Raw genomic sequence first — 24,450 nt, 5'->3', positions numbered from 1 at the left:
AATTTAAACCAAATAAGAATCATATGTATTTCATTATGTGCAGCTTGACCAACTGTATTGGAACATACAGAAACAGAGAGAGTTTAGTAATATAGATTTATTATTACCTATACTTTAATAATGTAATAATGTGCCATTTAGGGCTTTTCTTGATTAAAAGACAAGAATCTTATTTGCATTTATTTGAAGAGAAAGACTGTAATGAGAAGCAAGTGTTGACAAAATGGTGGAACAAACAGAAAGGAGATTATAATTACAGACATCAGAATTCAGTTTAGGATGTGTATATATATATTGCTTCTTAAATGATAGTTTGAGGAGTAAGAGATTATTCATTCATTTGATTTGGATGTAGATGCCCCAGTTCTTTTCCCTGAACAGGTAGAATTTCTCCAAATAGTTCAGATTCTTAAACATATGTACTCACCCTTGGTTCTTGTTTCTTTATAAGTCCCTGGAAATTTGCCCTTTCTATTAATCTGTCATCCCTTATTCTCCTTTCTGATTTTCTTTCATCAGTTATGCCTGAATACATTTTCCAGGCTACATTCTTAAACTAAAGAAAAAAAAAAACCTGCCATCAATATTTAGTCATTTAAACCATTATCTTCTTATGTGGCAACTCCTTTATAAAGTAATAGGAATGTGGCTCAATTTTTTACTCTAAAATCAGAAGAAATAAAAATTTAACATAACAGTATCTCTTGGTGATAAATAACATGTTTACAACTTGACCAGTTCCCCCAAACTCTTTTATTTATTTTTTTTATTTATTTTTTTTTATTTTAGAGGGAAAGAGTGTATGCAAGTAGGGTCAGGGGGGAGGGAGAGGGAGAGGGAGAACAGAGGGAGAGGGAGAGAGGGAATCCCAAGCAGGCTCCATGCTCAGCACAGAGCCCTACAGGGGCTCAGTCTCTCGAACTGTGAGATCATAACCTGAGCCAGTATCAACAGTCATCAAGAGTCAGATGCTTAACCAATTGAGCCACCCAGGTGCCTCCACAAAAACTATTTTTAAAGTTGATTTAAGTAATTGATCATTGTTTTTTTTTTTTTTTTTTAAGTGCTGTACCTAACAAGTTAATATTTGGAGAGGGTCTAATTTTATTAATCATTTGTATTTCAACTTATTCCTGAAAGTGAATTTCATTATATATTATGCTTTGCATCCTAATGCTAAAATTCAACTTAAAGTGTTAGGAACAAAGTTTCTACTAAGAATCAGTTTTAGGGGCGGGCACCTGGGTGGCTCAGCCAGTTAAGTGTCTGACTCTTGATTTCAGCTCAGGTCATGATCTCACAGTTTGTGGGTTTGAGCCCTACATCGGGCTCTGCTCTGACAGTGTGGAGCCTGCTTGGGATTCTCTCTTTCTCCCTCTTTCTCTGCCCCTCCAGTGCTCTCTCTCTGTCTCTCTCTTTCAAAATAAATAAATAAACTTTTAAAATATTAAAAGAACAAAGATGATTTACACTCCCTAATTTTGAGATTCACTATAAAATTACAGTAATTAAGACTGTGTAAAGATAAACCTATATAGATAAATGGAACAGACTAGAGAGACTAGAAATTAACTTTCACATATATGGCCAATTAATTTTCAACAAAACTACCAAACAATACAGTGGGAAAAGGAAAGTCTTTTTAATAAATAATGCTGAAAAAACTGAATATCCTTATGGGGAAAATAAGTAATGACACTTATTTCACACAATACATAAAAATTAGCTTGAAATGTATTACAGAGCTAGAAGAAAATGTTTGCAGCCTTGAGGTAGGCAAATATTTTTTTGATAGACACAAAAACACAAAATTTTAAAAATAATAAATTGGACTTTTTTTTAATTAAAAAGTTTTGCTCTTTGAAAGACACCATAAAGAACAAAAAGGCAGAGTGGGGCGCCTGGGTGACTCGGTTGGTTGATCGTCTGCCTCAGCTCAGGTCATGGTCTCACAGTTCATGAGTTCAAGCCCCAAACTGGGCTCCCTGCTATCAGCACTGAGCCCGCTTTGGATCTTCAGGCCCCCTCTATCATCCCCTCCCCCACTGGCTCGTTCTTTCTAAAAGTAAATAAACATCAAAAAAATGTGTTAAAGAAAAGGCAAGTCACAGAATGGGAGAAAATACTGGCAATACATATTGACAAAGGATATATCCAGAACAGATATAAAGTTTTTGAAACTCAGTGAGAAGAATACAGACAACCTAATTAAATAATGATCAAAAGACTTGAGACACAATTTAAAAAAGAAGTGAATGGTTAATAGAGCACTAAAAATGCTCAATATCATTAGTCATCAGAGAAATACAAACTTACCGTATAATCCAGCCATTCCAATATTACATATGTACCCAAGAGAAGGGAAATACACAAAGACGTTACATAAATGTTATAGTAACTTTATTCTCAAAAGCCAGAACCTGGAGGGGTGCCTGGGTGGCTGTCAGTTAAGTGTACGACTTCAGCTCAGGTCATGATCTTGTGGTTCGTGAGTTCCAGGCCTGCTTCCTGCTCTGTGCTGAGAGCTCAGAGCCTGGAGCCTCCTTCAGATTCTGTGTCTCCCTCTCTCTCCCTGCCTCCTCCCCTGCTCGCAATCTGTCTCTCTGTCTATCAAAAATAAGTAAACATTTAAAAAAACTTTTTTTTAAGTCAGAAATTAGAAACAACCCAAATGTCTATCAGCAGGTGAATGGATAAACAAATTGTGGATATTCATGTAACAGAATTCTACCAATAATAAAAGGAACAATAGATCTACCCAACAACAAGGAGCTATTACAAAAACATGTTGAGTGAAAGACATCAGACATGAAAGAGTATACCATTTGTATGAAATTCTAGAAAATGCAGACTAACCCATACTGGGTTTCTTTAAATGTTATAGTTTTATATGCTGCACTTCATTAATATAGCAAAATACTCTGCTTTTAAGAAAAAGAAATTAATATCTTCTAACATCCTCCCTACCCCATCTCTGTTTAAAAGATCAAAATTTTATATAAATTTGATAAGCATATGAAAAAGCTTAAACAGCCATGTAGTTATCAGATTCAAAAGCTTAGGAGACACCTGTTACAGTGAGAAATATACAGAATTTGACGTGCAATGACAAAGTTGCTTCATATTCCAACTCTGCCTCTTTTGGGTCCTCTTAAACTTTGAGAGTATCAGATACTGTATTTGAAAAATGGGGGTATTATTTATTACCAAAAATTATGTCTCTTTGAGAATCAAATAAAATAACAATTGCACTTTGTAAACAAAATAAATCCCTGTGCCTACCCACAGTCAGCTCATAGTTCCTTATAAATAAGAATTCTTGGGGCGCCGGGGTGGCTCAGTTGGTTAAGCGTCCGACCGGCTCAGGTCATGATCCCACAGTCCTTGGGTTCGAGCCCCGCGTCGGGCTCTGTGCTGACAGCTCAGAGCCTGGAGCCTGTTTCAGATTCTGTGTGTCCCTCTTTCTCTGACCCTCCCCTGTTCATGCTCTCTCTCTCTCTCTCTCTCTGTCTCAAAAATAAATAAATGTTAAAAAAATTTTTTTAGAAATGAAATCTAATAGAGAATGAACCATGAGAGGAAACAGAAGATATCTTATGTTAATGATTCAAAGCTTTTTTGTTGTTGTTGTTGGAAGATTCCTGAATATACCCTGTACTCCCTTCCCCAGTATCATGGTGTTAAGGGTAGGCAGCAGCTGTGCAACTGCCAGAGGTGACGGGCTGGCCCCAACACCAGTGTTACTGACATTTTCCCAATAAGTTTCCTTTTCCCCAGTTTTATTTCATATCTTAATGCCACATAGGTACCCTTTGTCTAGCTAGTGGGTGGCCAGAACATAACAACTTACAAACAAAGGCAAAGGCGTTACTGGGTTGATAGAGGAAGAGAGTTGCAGGGTTGTTTGTTTGTTTGTTTGTTTGTTTGTTTTTTATCTCCTCTGCACCTAGGAGTGAACATAACCAATGCTTATTGGGGGGACTATAAAGAGAGTACATCTTTTGACTTTCTCTGGGTTGGAGGAAGGAGTGGATTGCTGCCTTTGGGTTCAGTATTTATTTCTGGAAAATCTGTCTTTTTACTACAGTCATCTTCGTATAAACTGCTGCTTCCGCACAGTATAAGACTGTGGAGTCCTTATATGTACTTGTAAACACACTTTTGGATAAATGGTTCTTTTGATCTTCCTTTTCAGTACTCTTCATTTTCATTTTCACTTCATTTTCATCTCATTACTTTTCAGGTTTTGACACAATTTTTTTTAAATAAGGATTTAAATATAAAACATTAACCCGAAGTAAAGTACTAAGGGATTTTTATATGCCATAGTTATTCATTCTATTTCTTGTAGTTGTTGGACTCTTACATATGTGTATACTAACCAACCATTATTAATATTCCTATTTTCTTTCTCTAATTTGTTACCAAATTATAACTTTAGTACAATGATGCATTACATTTTAATCATGAGAAACCATAATAATATCATTATATTTGAACCTGAACTATAATATGAATTTGTGACATCTTATTTTTATATTAACATCTGTATTTTATAATGTATGTGGTGTGTGTGTACACATATCTATGTTTATTGTAGATACATTTGACTACATTTATATGTTCACAAAGGTTTATATAGAGACATTAAAAAAACAAACAGGCATAGGCAGCCATGGGTATTCGTTATATATAAAGGTTACTGGGGATGCAAAGATATAAAAGAAGAACCTAGTAATTGCCTTTAAGATCAGAGCACAAAGCATTAGTTTGGATTTTACAAGGCCAGCCAGCAACAAAAGAGCAGTAATTTATGAGCTCAGCGTAAAAGAATAGCATAATTGCATTAAAAATTAATGCTAATGAACACTAAAATGGGGAAGGTGGTTATGATGAAAGTTTGTATTCATCTTCTCTGGTTTGAATGATGGCTAGTGGCTTGATTAATGGCTTAATTTCTATCAATTAGCGGGGAAAAATCTCCTGCGAGACAAGGGTAAATTGAGCATTGAATTACATATCTTGCTTTTGTGTGCTAAGAAAAAAGAGCTGCGTATCTCTGATATTAGCCACAGTGACAAATGTGGTGTGCCCTGCGATGTCTGCATTAGCTCTCCTGACAGGCAAGTTGTGTGTGGTTATGGGGTGTTTGGAGATGGCTGGCAGACAGCATTCGCTGCAAGTTCCTTAGAAACATACAACTCTTCCATCTACAGAATTTTAATTAGAGTCAATAAGAATTCTAGAATTAAAACGGACAGCAAACAGTGACTTCAGAGTCTGTATTCCGCCCTATTAATCTGGTATACTTCGAATTATAGTCCTTTCTCAGTCCTGTTAAAATAAGAAAGCTTCCAGTAGCTTTAGCTTTGTTGGAGTTATTATTTCTTGCCACTTCTTAAAGTAGATTTGACTACCCATGTTTGTTACACTTGAGGCGAGCATAAGGCAATAGTCTATGTAGTAGATTACATAGTAGTCAGGGTTTAGCCAAATTTACAGAAACGATTTTAGTTCTTTGCAACAACAATTGCTACACAATTAATAAAGAACAGTTCTAAAATGGTAATTTACTACTCAGGTTGTTTTTAGGCTTAAATGAAAGAATAGCTAGGTTTTCTAAAAACTTTATATTTTTTAATTCATTAATAAAAGTTTTCAGGATATGACATTTATAATTCTTTAAAAACTTTTTCAAATGTGTAAGCTTCTGAAAATATCATTTGTAATCTAGCTCAAGATAATGCCAGAAGACCGAGATAATATTTATGGCATCTTCTCTACCAAAAAAAAAAAAAAAAGCCATATTGTATTGAATGAATAAGCATTAAAATGCAGAATAAGAACAATACCAAGAACATTTATTATTTCTAGTAAATGGATGGAAAGGAGGAAAAAAATAATCTGTTATTTGGCAGGTGTGGGTAAAGAATTTATTTGACTAGGAGGTAATGACTGGATCACAGTTCGTGAACTGCATCCCATTTCTACCACCAACTAGTTATGTGACCTTGATCAAGTTATTTAGCCTTAGTTTCTCAACTGTACAATGAGAATAATAGTACTGTTTCTTATAGTTATGATAGTTAAATGAGGTAACCCATATGAAGTGCTTAGCACAGAGTGCCATAAATGTAAGCTTCTGTTACTACTGTGATTACTACTTCTTCCACCAGAACAGCTCCTCTGGCCTTTTCAACAACCATTTAAATGAAAAATTAGCCTTTGTGACCGTCCTCACAAGGTCATTCCAGATATTGATGATCAAAACAAAGTGTCTGTAGATTTACAGACACTAAGCTAAAATGCGTTTGCTTTATAACATGATTTTTACCACACAACTACTATTTTGGGGAGTTTGCGTTACGAGGCACCGATTAGGAAGTGGCAGGACCTCCCATCTCTTGAGTCACTGGAGGATGGGAGGCCATGAAACACTACTTCCCCACTCAGCCTGCAGCATTCAGTGAGCCAGGGTGGAGTCCAGCGTCTTGGGGGGTGATAAAAGTCAGCTGGACCTTCGGTGCCTTCTCAAAGATGTGCGTAGTCCTGTCCCCTCTTCCAGTCATTCCCACAGCCCTGCCACACCACAGGTGATGCCCCAAAAGGTGTGAGCTAAAGCTAGTTACTGTGTGGCTGAACTCATAAAAGCCTTAAATGATATGGCCAGAAATTGAGGTTATATCCAAACGTTTTAGCCAACTTCCACGTCTCTACTACTACTACTACTACTACTACTACTACTAGATTAACACTCTAGTACTAAGTCTCTCATTTATGAAGCCTGTCATTTATTAAGTGCTTTTAGTGCTTCCTTACCCTGTTCTAGCACATGTATCATCTCCTAAATTTTCTTGGCTTGATCCTTCACATGATTCTTCTGTCTGCTGGATTCTGCATGTCAGAGAGTTTTTCCCTGATCATCCCATTTGAAATAGCTCCTGTTCTCCTTTCTAGCCTTCTACCCTGCTCTATTTTTCTTGATATTATATTGTTTATGTACATGTTTATTATCGGTCTCTCCCATGACAAATAGAAGCCTCATGAGGAAAGAAACTTACTTGTTTCTAAACCCTTGTATTTGGAACAATGCCTGGTACATTGAATGTGCTCAAATATTTGAAACGAGGAAAGGAGAGGAGGGAAAAAGAGTCCCCTCTCAGCCATTCTGTGATGTTTAGGTTGTTATTCCCATGACACAGAGGAGAAAACTGAGACCATTACAGCTTGAACTGCTTGCCCAAGGTCACGCAACTGGTTATTAGCAGAGATAAAGTGTAATCCAGATAGTCTGAACCCAGAGCTCTTAAACTAACTACTTAAAGACACCTAATTTTTTAAGTTACAAAAACTTCTTATAATTTGACATTCCCTCTCTCCCCGCAAGAAGGTGTTTTTTTTTTTTAATAGTTACCTTCATGCCTTTTAATTTTTAGTTTTTCAACAAAAGTTTATTGACGGCTTACTAAATAATAGAGCATACTACACTAAGTCCTGGGGTTGACAGAAAAAGTTATGTTCCCTCTAGCTGGGGAAATGAAGCTTTCACTAATGAAGAGATTAATATCAGTGCAAGGCAACATATGCTAAGAGCCAAATGAATTATGGAAAAGGCACTTTTCTCACAGGTGGCAAGTGAAGGTAATAGGGAAGATTAAGAAAAGGTGAAAGCATTCTAGGTGAGAGGAGCTAAATGAGGTATTCAGTGTGTATTTTGTTTTTTAATAAAACCTAGCCTGATACCCACTTATTAAAATGTTTATCAGAAACTCTTCACTGGTACAGTCACATTAAAGTTACTCCTATTACTTAATTTGATACAGAAAGCAGTTTAATATAAGATTAGTCTGTCTTGGACCTTATCCAAAGAGGGTTGTTACTAGAAGCCTTCAGGAGCCTCATTGACGTATATAACCTGGTACTGTATTATCAGCTTCCAGAAGACTAATAGACCAGCCACATTCTACTTAAGTTTTCTCATCTTTCAAGTTATTTGTGGATATCATTTCTGGGAATTTGTGCCCAGGGATCTGGGTCTTATGAACAGTCTTCAAATGTCGAGGTTGGATTTCTAATATATGCTTTATGAAAGAAACTTATTTAAAATATACTGTTTTGAAGGGAAAGCAATGCTGTGTCTCGTTAAAATTTGTGTTCATGAGAAACTGTTATAATCACCTTAGATTATATCACCTTACTTAGAATTTCAAGTAAGCTTTGTGGCTTTTTCCTGGTAAGCTTTATTTGTTTATAGTCTATTGAATAACTATCTTTGTTTACTGGCCAATTTGTTTGCTTTTTTTTTTTTTTTTTTAATTGTAATAGCAGTTGAAAATGCTTTACGTTTCAGACTGGTTTGTTTTCAGTATCTATATTTTACCATAAATAGGAATTTCATGAATATTTCCATTCTTGACTAAAATTTGAGTCCATTTAAACAGAAAATAAGATATTCTTTTGTATTATTCATGTATTTATAGCAATACTATTAGTATATAAATATTTTTTTCCTGGAAGAGTAGCATGAGTACCTCAATAACTATGAGGGCAATTGACCCAAACTCTTTGTAACATAAAATGCATTTTAACTTTGGGGAAATTCATAAAATATTAATATTCAAAGGGAGTCAATTGAAGATGAGATTTTCATGTGTAAGATACCTTTCATGAAACATTGGCAGTTATTCCATGATTACATCTTGGGTAATAGTGCCATCTGCTGTTTTCAGCCTTGTATTGCTGCCAGTTTAGAGAGATTGGTTCGTGTAATCCACAAATGGTATATAGATTAAAATTTTGTGTTTTCAAATAAAAGGTTTATATCAGACCTTATCATCTTTACTAACAAATCTTAATATTAACTTTGTGTTTCACTTGATAATGTTTTTAAAGAAAATTCTTCAAGTTATGTCATGTGAAATTATCAAATATACCTTGAAGTGGTAGGTGAGACTAATTTGTATAATGCAACATCAATAGTGACTAATAAAATGTTTGACTATAACTTTTTTTTTTTTTTAAATGTTTATTTATTTTTGAGGGAGAGAAACAGGCAGAGTGTGAGCAGGGGAGGGGCAGAGAGAGAGGGAGACACAGAAACTGAAGCAGGCTTCAGGCTCTGAGCTGTTAGCACAGAGCCCGACGGGGGGCTCGAACCCACGGACCATGAGATCATGACCTGAGCCAAAGTCGGACACTTTACCGACTGAACCACCCAGGTGCCCCTTGACTGTAACTTTTTATCACATAGGAAACAAAATGACTTTCCATGTGGTGAATTAGTATTGATTTTTTAAATCTTTGGTGACTTAGATTTCTGACTTCATTATTTTTTATTTTACTATAATATGTATCCCTTCCACTGAAATTTTACAAACTACCTATGGACGTCATTTTATTTACCAATAATGTGTTTATCAGATAGGATCAAGGGCTAATAGATACGTTTCCTTCGTGTTTGCCATGTTGATGTTTAAAAACATCCCATAACTTTGATTCTCCCAATCATGTGTCCCTTGGTCTTTATTTTTACCTCATGACTGATAAATACAAGATAACCTTGTATGCTAGGCATTCATGCCAATCATGTAAATGATAAGGAGTTTTAATTCACATTTTTCCCAGTCAAAATTGGTAAAGAATTTTTAAATGACAAATTGATATCTAAACCTTAAAGAACCTGAATTTAAAACAATTTACTGTATATTATTGATGTGTTTTATTCCATTTCCCAAAATGGCAGGATTATATTGAACACATACATTTGTATGACATTGATACTCGAATTTTGAGTATGAAGCCATTCAATGCTTGTTTTTAGACAGCATGAAGCTGAGCTATTTTAAAACGAAAAATGTAAATCTCCCATGAGTTTTTCAAATTTTGACTTAGATATCTCTCTCTTACTCTTTAAATATCATACTCTTTAAGTATGGTAAAATGGTTCCTGCATTGAAACATACAAGCTCTGTTGGTTTATTTTCATATTGTAAGTGAGGCAAACTAGCTTTCCCTTATCTGCTCTGTCACTTTGTTAGTCCTGAAGTGATCTTTAAAAAAACACAAAGACAACGTTCTGGTTTTCTCTAATCTTTTTCCTTCCTTCCTTTATTATTTCTCCAGTGGTGTTTTGTTAAACATACTGACCCTTTGGCCAGCTTCCATGATAACACTTTTATTTGTTTTAGGAGCTGGTTGTTTGTCCATATTTAAAGCTGTAAACACTATAAACTTTACACATCAAGTACTATTTGTGTGAGCTCACCTCTGACTTTTAGTACTAATGATGTGCTTTATAAATCCAAATAAGAGAATATGTTAGAGAAAAAAATCCAAGACTTCAAATAGTTGATATACATGAGACATCATCCTGAAGTCAGAAATATTCTCTTTTGGTCGGGAATTAATTATGGTGAAATAATAGTGAAACTAATTAAGACCTACCCAAACAGATGTATTTTCATATTGACAAATTAAAGTTGGATCACATGGAATGGTATCCATTGTGACTTTTCTCTGCCATATTAACACTGTTATACATGTAACTAATAAAAATACCATCCACAGGTATGAGATATGTTCACATTAATAAATAAGCCGGACAAAGAATTTTCTCTCATTTTTTATGCCTAATTAGTACATTGCATAATTAAAATCCACAGGAGCTTTTATTCTAAAGCATGTGGAACTGTTTGCTCATCCATGACACTCTAGCAGTGCTTGCTTTTATGTTGTAAAATATATTCTTTCAAAGATGGGAGTGTTGGCTCTGGTGGCTATTGCTTCCAGACATTCCATGCATTATTTTTCACATGAGAAAGGACTGGTTACATCTGTCAGGGACACATCCCCAGAAGCGTATCTTTCCCTTAAATAAACTGGAGCTTGCATAAGACTATGTAATTATAATTTGTGGGGGTGCCTGGGTGGCTCAGTTAAGCATATGACTTTGGGTCAGGTCGTGATCTTGTGGATCATGAGTTCGAGCCCTGCTTCAGGCTCTGTGCTGATGCCTTAGAGCCCAAGCCTGCTTCAGATTCTGTGTCTCCCTCTCTGTCTGCCCTTCCCCCACTCACACACTCTCTCTCCAAAATAAATAAACATTAAAAAAATTATAATTTGTGATTGGCCAAAAGTTGAAGCAAATATTTTTCATAAGTCGTTAATTTTTATTGAAATTATTAAACCAAATTTCTTTTCATACTCTCTATAACACTTAGCCTTTTAAGCTTAGATCTGCTGGGACGTGAAAAGTCCTTTGGTGCAAACAACTACCTTATTGCCACACCACTTATTACAGTTGTTTCTTAGCATGTAAATCCAGTTATTGTCCATAAAGTCTAAAACCCCAAAATTTTTTAGATGCCCTAGTTGAATATACAGTGACTCCTAATTCAGCCATGTATTCCTATCAGCCTAGAGCAAGAGTTTAAATCGTGAGTGTGTGAACCATAAGGTTGCATTTTTCCAGCCTAGGGAGAAAGAAAAAAAAAAAAAAAAAAAAAGAAAGAAAACCTTTTTTTAGGGAAAAAAAAAAAACACCTAAAATATGAAACAACACATGCACATGGCTATTTAGGAAAGCACTAATTATAAAAACAAAAGACTGAAAACAGCTCAAATGACCCCCAATAGGGCATTGGTGAGGAAAAAAACTATCATAAAACCATAAAATAGGTAACTGTATAGCTATAAAATAGAATGGGGAAGTCTTTATACTGGGGTGAAATGATATTGAAGACATATTGGGTAGTATGTTAATTTTGTGCAAGAAAGAAGAGAATGTGTATACTTAACATTTTCAGAAAGAAGCAAAGGAAGGATAAAAAACCAAAATCTCATAAAAATGGTTACCTATGGATTGGGGAAAGAACTGAGAGAATGGGATGGGAAAGGAAACCTAGACTTCTCTGAATGATGTTTTGTTTTGAGTTCAGAATCATGTGTTTTATGCAACTAAAAAATATTAAAGACAAGAAATAAAAAGTGTTTTTTGGTTCCTCAAAAAATTAAAAATAGACATACCATATGATTCTGTAATTCCACTAATGGATATTTACCCAAAGAAAATGAAAACAATTCAAAAAGGTATCTGCACCCCTATGTTTATTACAGCATTATTTACAACAACCAAGATATGGAAGCAACCCAAGTGTCCAACGATAAGTGAATGGATAAAGAAGATGTACACGTGCGTGTACACACACACACACACACACACACACACACACACACACAGAGGAATATTACACAGCCATAAAAAAGATGACACCTTGCCATTTGCAACAACATGGATGGACCTAGAGGCTATTATGCTAAGTGAAATAAGTCAGACAGACAAAAGAAAACACCCTATGATTTCACTTATATGTGGAATCTAAAAAACAAAACAAGTGAATAACAAAAAGCAGAATCATATGCAAATACAGAGAACAAACTGATGGTTGCCAGAAGAGGGGGGGTTGGGAGATGGACAAAATGGGTGAAGAGGAGTGGGAGATATAGGCTTCTAGTAATGGAATGAATACATCATTGGAACAAAAAGGTATAGTTTAGGGGAATATAGTCATTGGTATTATAATAGCATTTTATGGTGATAGTAGCTACACTTGTGAGTATAGCATAACATATAGAGTTGTTGAATTATTGTGTTGTACACCTGAAACTAATGTAACATCGTGTGTCAACTATATCAAATAAAAAATATTAATATTATTCACAAGGACAGCAAGACCTCAAAGACCAAAAAGCAAGACCTAAAAATCAAAAATGAATCCAAACAAACTAAACCTAGCCATATATCAAGTTGGTAGCATAATCACATGGAAAATTATTTTAAGTAACCTTAGAGTATAGTGTTTTGACAGTTGATCAGTGGAGTGATTCCTAAGATCTAAAAGAACCATAAAGAAATGTTAAACTGTGTTAATTTATCTTGTTGTTAATAGTGATATTTATCTTGTTATTATGAAACAAGTACATACTCAACTTTCATATTAGGAGAAACAGCTAAGTACTTTTGACCATATCATTAAGACTTAAAATTTTTAAAGTGAAAGAAAAGACATACAAATAAAAAATCAAAGACTTTAAAAGTCCTCTAATCTTTAATTTGATTGATAGTATCAGCAAGAACTCATATTAAGTTTTCTCTTCTTAAAATATGTATTTCCTATCCCACCCACTGAAAAAGCTGAGAAGCAGTGACAGACTAATAACAATAAAGACCCCGGTGTCCCAGTTACTGTTTCAGAATATCATTCCCCACTAACAGGAGTCTGAGCCCTTTGAAGAAACAGCTAATTTCAGGTCTTGGACAGGGACTGTACAAAATGAACCTGGAACATCTGAGTCACCCCTTAACTATATCAAAAGGATACAGGACCAACTTCAAGAGATTGCCACCACCCAAAGGTAGAATAATCTGAGCAACAATATATTAAAATGATTACATGGAGTAAAATATGTTAAGTATATAAATATTCAGGAACTCATTCATCTTTGGATCAAAATTGACAAGTAAAGGGAAAAAATTAAACATTTATTCTCCCTTTCCTGTACAGACTATATACTTCACAGCCAGTGAGGGAAGTTCTTCATTACATAGAAATCAGAGCTAATAAATGCAGGAAGAATAATAGAATTAGAAAATCACCATTTTACAACATCTCATGAAATAATGGGTTTAATCAACAAACATTAATGTCTGCTAAAAACATTAAGTGAAAAGTTGATGAAGAACTTTATAAGAGGGTCAGGCTGACATCAACTTAGACCCACTGATCAATCTTAACATCTTTAAAATTGGGAGAAGCACATCCTCGTATGGTGTGATAGGAATTACAAAGCATCACCTATGACGTGTTCTTGACTAAAAGAAATTGAACTTGAATCTTATCCAGTCACTAGATCTAACTGCTGGCTTACACAAAATACGAAGGATAGAGGAACATGTTAAATGACATCATGAGAATAAAATCAGCCAGATCTAGAATGTAGAAAAATTTTAAGTATAAATGATCCATTTTCTCCAACAAATAAATGGCAATGAAAGGGAGGGACTGAAGACTGTCAGTGATTAAAAGGGTTTAACATACTTATCAAACAAGTCTAATGTGTGGACCTTGTATGGATCCTGTTTTAAGCAAACTACCTGTAAAAAATACTTTTTTTTTTTTTTAGACAGTGAAAATTAAACATGGTCTGTATAAGATGATATTAAGGCATTATTGGTAATATTGTTGGATGTAAAGATGGTATTGTAGTTGCGTTACTGATGTTTGGGTTTTTTTTTTTTAAAGCCCTTACCTGAAATACCTACTAAATACTTAGGGGTAACATGGTACAGTGTCTGGGAGCTACTTTTGAGTACTCCATGTCTACCTAAAAAGATGAAGTGAGGCTAAAAAGATGAAGTGAGGATCAATAAAGTAAATAAGAAGTAACAAAGTTCATGACTATAGAAGCTGAGTGATGGGTGCAAATGGATTCATTGCTGTTATTCCTTTTATATGTATTTCCATAATATTTTTTTAATTTTCAAAGCCCTCCCACTAGATCAGCCCAAATTAGCTTAGATCATTATAGCAGTGACTTCTCAGCAATGTTTTAGGTTTTAGATGAGAGCCTTAGTGTGTAAGAATATTATATTTGTGGATCTCCGGGGCGAAATAGTTTTTTGTTACAGCTTAACTATAACATCTTTTCATCCAGGTAAATTCCAGAAGTCATAAAATTACTTAACAGAAAGAAAGAACCTTGCTTAGAATAGTGTTGTTAACAAGCTTACACACAAAATACACTGACATTATACCCCCCCCCCTTTTTTTAGACCAAGCCACCCTGGTAGAACAAGTAAAAAGAGTAAAAGAAATTGAAGCCATTGAAAGTGATTCTTTTGTTCAGCAGACATTCAGATCAAGTAAAGAAGTCAAAAAGGTAAGTTTTCATCCAGACATTATGAATAAGCCTTTAGATCCCCTCTGAGGAGGTGCTTTATTAATGGATTTTACTTAAATGTAAGTGCTTCTTCTAACAGATAGATGAAGTAGGGTGAGCGAGTGTCAGCATGTTATTGAGAGAGAGAGAACGAATCAGTGAGAATCAGTTGAAGTTTAACTTGTAAAAATATATCTGATGCCATTTTTATTTTAAAATTCACTGAGAAGACAAAGTAAAATGTCAACAGTTCTAAAGCAGTAATATGCATTTTATGAACATATAGTTTTCTTTTCAGATGCCTGCATCTACTTTTGAATTGACATTTCTGGACAAAAGTTAGAGGAGAGCTTTAACAATCAGAGTTTTACCCAAATAGTAACATATATCTATACCCTTTGCCCAGATGGGTATCACTTATTCAACTCTAGTAAAAGGAGTTCTGACTGGCATTTTATTTCTGTTGAATATTGCCTGTATTCTTTCAGTTCGTATCAAGGCTGTCTTTAGGAATCTGTTCCTTGAGTCAGAAAAGGCATTCTGTGAAATACATGTATTCTTTAATAACATACATGTAATAAAGTCATGAATATTATTCAAAAATATTCTACATCTGTAAATACATTAGTGACTATACAGTATCTTGCTGATGAATTTACCATAATTCATTGATTTTTTCCTTGATATTAGATATTTAAGTAGTTGTAAGTTTGAAAGTATTACATACATATTTGTAAATATCCATTATTATCCTTGTAAAATAAATTTTTCAAGTTGGAGATATTTGCTTAAGGTTAATATTGTTTATCTTCATATATGTTCCCAAAGTCATCCTCCAAAAGCATTGTACCAATTCAGATTCTGCCCACAAGTGCAAGATGTCTGCCCCTCACACCCTGGTTAACACCAAATCCTTATCAGATATTTTTACATTTACTGGCCTGATATGTGGTCAGGTATAAGTTGACCTTTTGTTTTTCTATTAGCATTTCCCCTGTTGCTGGTGATATGGACATCTTTTCAATTACCGTATACTTTTTAAAATAATTCATCCTGGAGAAGTGACTTGAGCACTGGCGCCTGGTGCATAGCAGTAGACAGCCCTGGTTAATCCATGGTCCTTGCCTTGTTGTTTCCTGAATTTCATTTGAACTTTTTATAATTTGCCACCATAACTCCTAAAAAATGGTGGAACTCTACAATGGACATCCATAAATACAGTTGCTCATTTTATTTACTATCTTACTCTCTTTAATATCTTACATATAAAGGTCATTCATATGTCCTCATAGAATTGTAATTTATTTTGTTTCCTAGTATTTGCTTTCTGAAGTTCATCCTGACTTCCCAGCTCTGACTGGACTCAAGATAACCTAGCATTTTCTTTCTGTGGAAATACTCATTCCTCTCTAGTTAATACACCAAGTTTTCCTCTAAACAACTTTTTCTCTTTGGTACTAATTATTAATATAATAAACTTATTTTTACTTCCATTTTTTTCCTCCAAGATACTAGTAGCTCTTCCAATAACAAGCAAAATCAACAATGAGCAAGGATATTGATCAGAAGTATACCTGATAGGGGCGTCTGGGTGGCTCAGTCAGTTGAGCATCAGACTTCAGCTCAGGTCATGAACTTGTGGTTCATGAGTTTGAGCCCCACGTCAGGCTTTGTGCAGACAGCTCAGAGCCTGGAGCCTGCTTCAGATTCTGTGTCTCCCTCCCCCTTTGTTCCTCCCCCACTTGCACTCTGTCTCTCTGCCTCTCAAAAAAATAAAGATTAAAAAAAGAAGAAAAAGAAGTATACCTGATGTAGTATAAAGAGGGTGAGCTTTGAACTCCAAGAGATATAAGTTTGAATCTTAACTTCCACACTTCTTGCCATGATCTTCAGTGAGCTTCTCAACCTCTTTGGGCCTCAATTTCCAAATTCATAAAATAGAACTAATAATACCTACCTGTTGGATTTGTTGAGGAGTAAATATGATGATTATCAAATACTTAGCATGGTTCTTGATCCAATAAGTGCTTATTTTTAAATAACATTTTGTAACATCTAAATTATTTGATATTTAAGTACATTCTATAAACTAAGCATAGTGCTTAAAAACTTCTACTGTAGTTGCTCAGTCTTTTTTAAGTATAAACATCTTACCCCAATTACATTTCTTAATATGCCCCTGATTTTCTCCAAGTATCCATGCTCACCAGTAAGGCAGACCTCTTGCTGAGAAACAGAAAATCTTTAGACATCTGGCTTTACCTTTAAAGTCTTTTGAAAGGTATAAATGTATTAATATCTGTATATTTCAATTCCAGAATCTGTAATGCTTTCACCTCACTGTATCCCCTAAGAAAGTTTTAAAACTTTTTTTTTTTTTTACATTTATTTATTTTTGAGAGACAGAGAAAGACAGAGCATGAGCAAGGGAGGGGCAGAGAAGGAGACACAGAATCTGAAGCAGGCTTCAGACTCTGAGCTGTCAGCACAGAGCCCTACACGGGGCTCAAACCCATGAACCACAAAGTCATGACCTGACCCGAAGTCGGACACTTAACCAACTGAGCCACCCAGGCGCCCCTCCCCTAGAAAAGTTTTAAAAGATTATTTCCCTTAACATCTTAAGGTTATTAATGTTAAGATAACTGGCTAAATCCAAGAGAAAAGCTCTTCTTCCTAAATCTCCAACAAAACCCTATATAGCTAAATGGCTTTCCATGGGACCAATAGAAAGGAATTTCACCTGCATCTCTGATCAAAGGGACCACCATTATTAATTATTTTAATAATTAATTTCTGTTGCTTTAGTTTTTAGTGATGAGCTGGAATTTTCTCTCACCTCTAATACAGCTTTTCTTGTACTTCTAATTCAGATGCCACTGTTAGAGAGGATTCAGATGAAATAGAGGCCTCTCATAAGGAACATAAGGACCATTCATGAATTTGTATGGAAGAAATCCATCTATGGTTCCAACTGGCTTTTAGAAGAGGTGGCCCTTAATAGTAATTCACACAAAGAAATAAAATCAATTCTGGAAAGCCTAGAACTGAATAGTTCTAGATTGGATAAGTATGACAGAGAAGCAAAAGCAGCCTAGAAATTATTATTGGTCCAGCACTGTGAGTTGTGCCACTTAAAAATATATTCAGTTAAAATATTTTTCTTTCTTTCCTCTAAAATTAAAACCAAATTATAATAAATCTTAGGTTTAGCAATTAGGAAGCAGTGGTCAAAACATGCGATATAAGGTCAGACGGATGTAGAGTCAGGTCTGATTCTGCCCTTTACTGGCTGTGTCCTTAAACCATATGATAAACTCATGACTCTCATATCTTTTTTTTTAATTTTTTTAAATTTATTTTGAGAGATAGAGAACAAGTGGGGGAGGGGCAGAGAGTGAGGGAGAAAGAAAGTCCCGAGCAGGCTCCATGCTGTCAGCGCAGATCCCAATGTGGGGCTCGATCCCACAAACCATGAGATCATGGACCTGAGCCAAGATCAAGAGCTGGATGTGTAATTGACTAAATAAAAAGATCTTGAAAGAAAGATAATACCCCTGCCAGAAGTTTTTATAAGGATAAGCAAGATACTTTACATAAAACAACCAAGCGCCTGGCACATAGGAAGCATTCCGGAAATGGAAGTGTTACTGCTCTTCTCCCTGCTCCTGCTTCCACCTCTTCCCCTTACTGAATGCTGAGGGCTGCATTTGTCTGTGGCTTCCTTAAAAGAAATTGGAGATGCAAGGGTTCTCATTTTGGTTCAGTCACAGATTGTTTTACATAATTTTTTTATGGTCTATAGATCCTAAAATTCTCATTTGAGGCTTGGTGACCTATTGTATTACTAAGCAACTGGTTAAAAAATTACTTTGCAGCTTTACAGTTTACTAAATTTACTGGTTTAGTATACACACATCAGCTTTGGGCCAATTTGTTTCAGCACAGCATTGGGAAACATTAAAGCACTAATAAGAAAATGATGGAAAACAATGGTGTATTGTAGCCCCACTTTGTTTTTTATATTTAAATAATTTAAAGTAACTAAAATAATAATGGCTATCTTTAATGCTAGACATTTACCATATGTGATTTGTCTAATATACCAGTAACCTTTATTTACAGCTGAGCAAGCTGAGGCTCAGCAAACTTTTTAACCCATAGTCAGAGTGCTAATAAATGACAAGAAGGAGCATCCAAACAATATTTATCCAGCTCCAGAGCCTGTGTTTGTTTTTACTAATCCAGTGTCTCTCATAATTATGAATTCAGTGCATTTTCTCTATTGAAGTATAAAGAAAGCGTGCATTCACTAACTGGAACATATGCTAAAAAAACAAGATGGCATTTACTTTGATGAATGTACAGTCTAAAGTATTAGACTGTATCCAACACCAGATTTTTATTAGTCACTGCATTTCAAAATGATCAGAAAAGAATGGATAGGCCAACAATGAATAAATTTACACTCAACTGTAATATAAAACAGAGAGCCAATTTATTAGTTTAGAAAATGATATCCCTTTCCAGTTTCTAAAATATCTGTGTCTGCAATATAAGGTAGGGATTCAGGATGCCCAAGAAGCTGAATTATTTATCAGGAGATTACTTAGCAAAGGGAGGTAAATTATCGGGAGGACTATTTTATCCAAATCATGGGGAGATACGGGCTATCCCTGATGCATAGCAACGACTAACTCTCCTGAGGACTAAATTACTCATGACCCAAGTTTCAACATCTTTCTCTCCTGGACAGTTCTACACATATTGGTATAAAGTTTGTATGTCTGAAAAAAAAGGTTTCTCTATACTAAAACCCCCTTCAGTTGATAGAGTCTCTTAGCTGTGTTAATTGTACTGATTAATCTAGGGAGCTGTTACTATAAAAGTGGCTATTACAATAACATGCTAGACATTGTGTCTCCGTCAACACATATCGATTTAACTAGTTTAACTCTCTGCAATCATGTATCTCTTGTGTGAGTAGATAATCTGATAGCTCCCACTATATAATCAACTTCTGGAACCAAGATGCAGTTTGTGTCCCAAATAAGCCTATTGCCAATTATTCAACCCTAAAATTTTTGTAGCTAACAGATATTCACCTATGTTCAGAAAGAGGGTAAATAACCCTAAGCAGCTGGGTCATTTATTCTTTTACTTGAGGTGCATTTTAAACCAAGTTTTCCAAACTGAACCACCAGGTGGCAGTGCTACTCAAAGCCGGATATTGATAGTGACCGTGTTGTGGATTTTTTTTTAAGTCGCATTTTTCTCAGTTTTCCTCAAATAAAGAAGCAATTAATGATCCTTGTCATACATTTTTAATTACTAATTATTAAATAATAATAACTTCCATGCTCTCATCCTAACCTCTGAAAACTGTACCTTAAATGTGTATAAGCACTTCTCAAAAGAAAACCTTAATGTTCTATAGGTAAATACAGAATGAGAAATTATTTCACTTTTATAAATAGGATGTTATCTCTGCCACCTGAATATGTGCAGTCCACATCTTTGACAACTAAAGTAACAGCACTTCACTATTTTCAAGGCAGTTCAACACTGCCAGCCTCCTAGCTAAATAGAAGCATGACTAAGATATACAGAATTGCATGCTCTTCTGTTCTCTTCATGGCAGCATAGACTACCAAAAAATGATATCTGGACCTCATTGGATTAGCATTCTTCCCACTTTGCCCTATACAGAATGTTGGGCTTTACTGTTATATGTCCTCAGTTTTATAAAGGGTGAGTATAATACCACAAGGCCTCATAGGCCCGGTATGTTGGAGACATAGAAATGTTTGACACCTGGGGGGGAGGGGGGGGAATATTGGCCTCATAGTATAAGAAGACAACTTCCAAGTCAAATTTAATAGTTATTTGTCTAAGTATCTCTATGTCCCTTGTTACAATTTGTGATTATGTATTGATTTTTATTTTGATTTGTTAGTAATCTGTTGGTCGGTCCCATTCACAAAATATAATCTCTAGTTGGGGCAGGGACCATATCTATTTTACTGTCCCTTGGTACCCAGCCAGTGCTTAACAATTATTAGCACTCAATAAGTACTAAATAGATGGATAACCAGTTCTAAGATAAATCATCCTAAGAAAGGATTAACTAATCCATGTAGATTTCATTTTCTAGATGTCTTTCCTGGTGACGTTTGTTTTACCCTTCATTTAAAAAAGTGGATGTTCAGGGGCGCCTGGGTGGCTCAGTCGGTTAAGCGTCCGACTTCGGCTCAGGTCACGATCTCGCGGTCCGTGAGTTCAAGCCCCACGTTGGGCTCTGGGCTGATGGCTCAGAGCCTGGAGCCTGCTTCCAGTTCTGTGTCTCCCTCTCTCTCTGCCCCTCCCCCGTTCATGCTCTGTCTCTCTCTGTCTCAAAAATAAATAAATGTTTAAAAAAAAATTTTTTTTTAGAAAAGTGGATGTTCAGTAGTAGCTAAAATAAAGAAAATGGAAGTTCAAAAACTACACATACGGAACCAGTACTTTAACTTCAATTCCAACTTCTCATCTAGTCTATTTCATGTTATCCCTTGCAGACTTGCTGCTAATCAGCCACTTCCCTGTCCTTCTTTCTCAGGGAGGGGTGTGCTGGAATTAACCTGAGAAAGCATAACACTGCTGTCTCCTTCTAGGCAGCAGCAACGATTTATTCGTCTTCACGTGCCCAGCATTGAGCACAATGCCTGGCACCTAATATTCCATAATAGAATATCATTCAGCAATAAAAAGGAATGACGTCCTGACATATACTGAACCTTACATGGATGAACCTTGAAAACATGCTGAGTAAAAGAAGCTGGGGTGTCTGGGTGGCTCAGTCGGTTAAGCGTCCAACTTTGGCTCGGGTCATAATCTCATGGTTTGTGAGTTCAAGCCCCGCATCAGACTCTGTGCTTAGAGCTCAGAGCCTGCTTCAGATTCTGTGTCTCCCTCTTTCTCTCTGCCTCCTCCCCTGCTTGTGCTTGCTCTCTCGCTCTCTCCCTCTCTCTCAAAAATAAATTTAAAATAATAATAAATGAAAGAAGCTGGTCACAGAAAACAAAACCACATATTTTATGACTTCTTTTATATGAGGTATCCAGAATAGGCAAATCCATAGTGACAGAAAGTAGATTAGTGTTTGCATAGGGATGGGAAGGCTGGGAGAAGTGGGGAGTAGTGACTGCTAATGGGTATGTGGTTTTTTGGGAGGATGATGAAAATATTCTGAAGTTGCTTATGGTGTTGGTTACAAAACCCTGTGCATATGCTAAGAGTTATATGAATAGTGATATGTGAAATTTATCTCACTGAGGCTGTTATTTAAAAAGCAAAAACAAAATAACCTTTGAATTTCCTTTTTATATCTGAAGAGGCCAACTAAATGCTGGAGATTTGTCACAAGCTTGTTTTAACTAATAGAATTTAGATTTATGAAATATATTTTTCCATAGTATGGACTCAAAGTACCAATTTCTTAAGAAAAGTATGCTGATCATAAAAAATGATAAACATTCTCTCAATGTTTTTGTATCTGCTTATTTTATGACTAATTGTTTCTTATTCAATAACCTAGGGTCTTTTTGTGCTTTATCTCAAAGGAGACTAAACGAACAATTACAATTCAAAATCTGAGATATTATTAAAGCAAAATTTTAATTGTGTGTTGTGATCTAATTAATAATATTTTATGTTTCAGTCGGTGGAACCTGGTGACGTGAAGCACACAACTGCAGCATCAGGACCAACATCGGTAGTTGCTGATCCACCCAGTACTGAAAAAGAAATAGACCCTAGCAGCATCCCCACTACCATCAAGTACCAAGATGACAATTCTCTGGCCCATCCAAATGTAAGAGCCTTAAATCGTAAGAATGTCAACTGAAGTCTAGTTGACTGAAATTAATTCAAACTGTTGTCCTTTTTTGCTGATGACAAGAAGACCATTGGAAGAAAAGAATTCATATGTTCCTATTCGTTACAAATAAACAGTTAACCCCCATCCCTTAGAGCAGTGACATTGAATCTGGTGTGGCCCAAATCATGTTGTCTGACTTTTAGAAGTATTCTATGCTTAACAAAAATAAGCAAAAAGAAAAAAAAAAAAAAGATTTTTGTTTTCTTTTTAATCTGGCACTAAAAGATCTAATTCTGGTTCAACTCCAGTTGGTTCATTGACTGTGAACATGTCACTGACACACACATATTTTTCTGTCTACTCTGAAGTGGTATCATTCCACTGTGTCTCTGATAAAGGGTATAGGAAATACACTTCACAAAATAAGGTGTAAAATTGTTAACACGTGATGCTGATATTGGTCCTTTTACTCCAAGACTTTCTGAATATTAAGTCCAGATAGAATATCTTCAGTTGAGAAGGCAATTGTTAAATTGAGAAGTAGCCAAAACTTGCGCTAAAAGATGTATTCTAGAAAGATGTTTTCTATGATGCATGTTATGTAAGGTCAAATCCAAGTTATTGGCAAACTATAACATTTTTCCTTTTTCTTTTCCTTTTTTAGCTATTTATTGAGAAAGCTGATGCTGAGGAAAAGTGGTTCAAGAGATTAATTGCTCTCCGACAAGAAAGGCTAATGGGCAGTCCTGTGGCCTAAGTAAAATACATATGGTTGAATTGACAGTAACATTGGAAATTTAGGTTTTAAAATCCCAGTATTAACGTTTTACTCTTAAAAAGCAGTTAGCTGATTATATTAAAAGGTAATACCATTTCATTCTTTTCTCACATAGGCTTGACTATTTGTTGATTTGAACTTAAACATTGTGAATATTAAAACTAGTGTGAAATTTAACAATGCATGAAAATGTCATACTGTTAATAAAGCTAATCTTAAAAATATCAGTGATAATAAAAATAAATGGTACATAGTAGTGTTTCTGAGTACAATTTGGAAGATACCAGTCGTCATGTAAGAACACAATTTTGCATATGTAAGAATCAAACTATATCCTATACATATGAGATTTCATCTTCCATGTATTATGAAACCATTTTTGAATCTTTTATTTCACCTTATTATAAAAATTTAGGCAGAATAAAAAGCACTCTAACCAATCTAAGCAGAATGAGCATTTTAATCTTAAAAGAAAAACATTTTTTTTTAATTCTTGACAAATAAATTAATGATTTTTGCTTAGAGATCAGCATTTACGAAGTATTCCTTTTTAAACATGTTAGCAGATCCCAGCTCATTCTTCTAGAAATCATATGTTCATGCTAGACCTCCTCAGTTGACCAAATACCCAAGATGGGGAAATCATTTCTGAGGAAAGTGAAAAAGAGCTCTCATTTCGGCCTTACTTAACCAACTGCTGTTCCCTGCAGAGGAAGCCAGCTAATTGTAATTTTGATAAGGCTGTCTGTCATTGTAGAATATCTTTCTCTAGTAGCTGAATGAAAATCAACTATGCAGTCCGTGCTAAACATGCCAGAGATAAGATTCTCTAGACCTTGCCTTACAAAACTGGTTTTCAACAACTGCCATGAATATT

At 35.3% G+C, this 24,450-nt stretch overlaps 1 protein-coding gene across 1 annotated transcript; it reads left to right on the top strand.

The window, feature by feature from the left end:
- Nucleotides 1–5,098: 5,098 nt before the first annotated feature.
- Nucleotides 5,099–23,797, top strand: LOC102961215 (serine/Arginine-related protein 53). Its single transcript, XM_015539367.2, has 4 exons — nucleotides 5,099–5,123; nucleotides 14,831–14,937; nucleotides 22,637–22,789; nucleotides 23,460–23,797. Exons 1-4 carry the CDS (start codon nucleotides 5,099–5,101, stop codon nucleotides 23,550–23,552), a joined length of 378 nt encoding a protein of 125 aa, XP_015394853.1. The 3' UTR covers nucleotides 23,553–23,797.
- The last annotated feature ends 653 nt before the right edge of the window (nucleotides 23,798–24,450 follow it).

Source organism: Panthera tigris, chromosome C2 (assembly GCF_018350195.1).
Source record: "Panthera tigris isolate Pti1 chromosome C2, P.tigris_Pti1_mat1.1, whole genome shotgun sequence".
Classification (NCBI taxonomy): Eukaryota; Metazoa; Chordata; class Mammalia; order Carnivora; family Felidae; genus Panthera; species Panthera tigris.
Note: the sequence above shows the minus strand (reverse complement) of the source record. Positions and strands in the feature narration are given on the sequence as shown.

Bases quoted from the DNA above. Each gene is read 5' to 3' on its own strand.
- LOC102961215 (XM_015539367.2), top strand. From the start codon at position 5,099: ATGTCTGCATTAGCTCTCCTGACAG. The intron at 5,124-14,830 runs GCAAGTTGTGTG...CCCTTTTTTTAG, and splicing joins TGCATTAGCTCTCCTGACAG to ACCAAGCCACCCTGGTAGAA. The intron at 22,790-23,459 runs GTAAGAGCCTTA...TTCCTTTTTTAG, and splicing joins ATTCTCTGGCCCATCCAAAT to CTATTTATTGAGAAAGCTGA.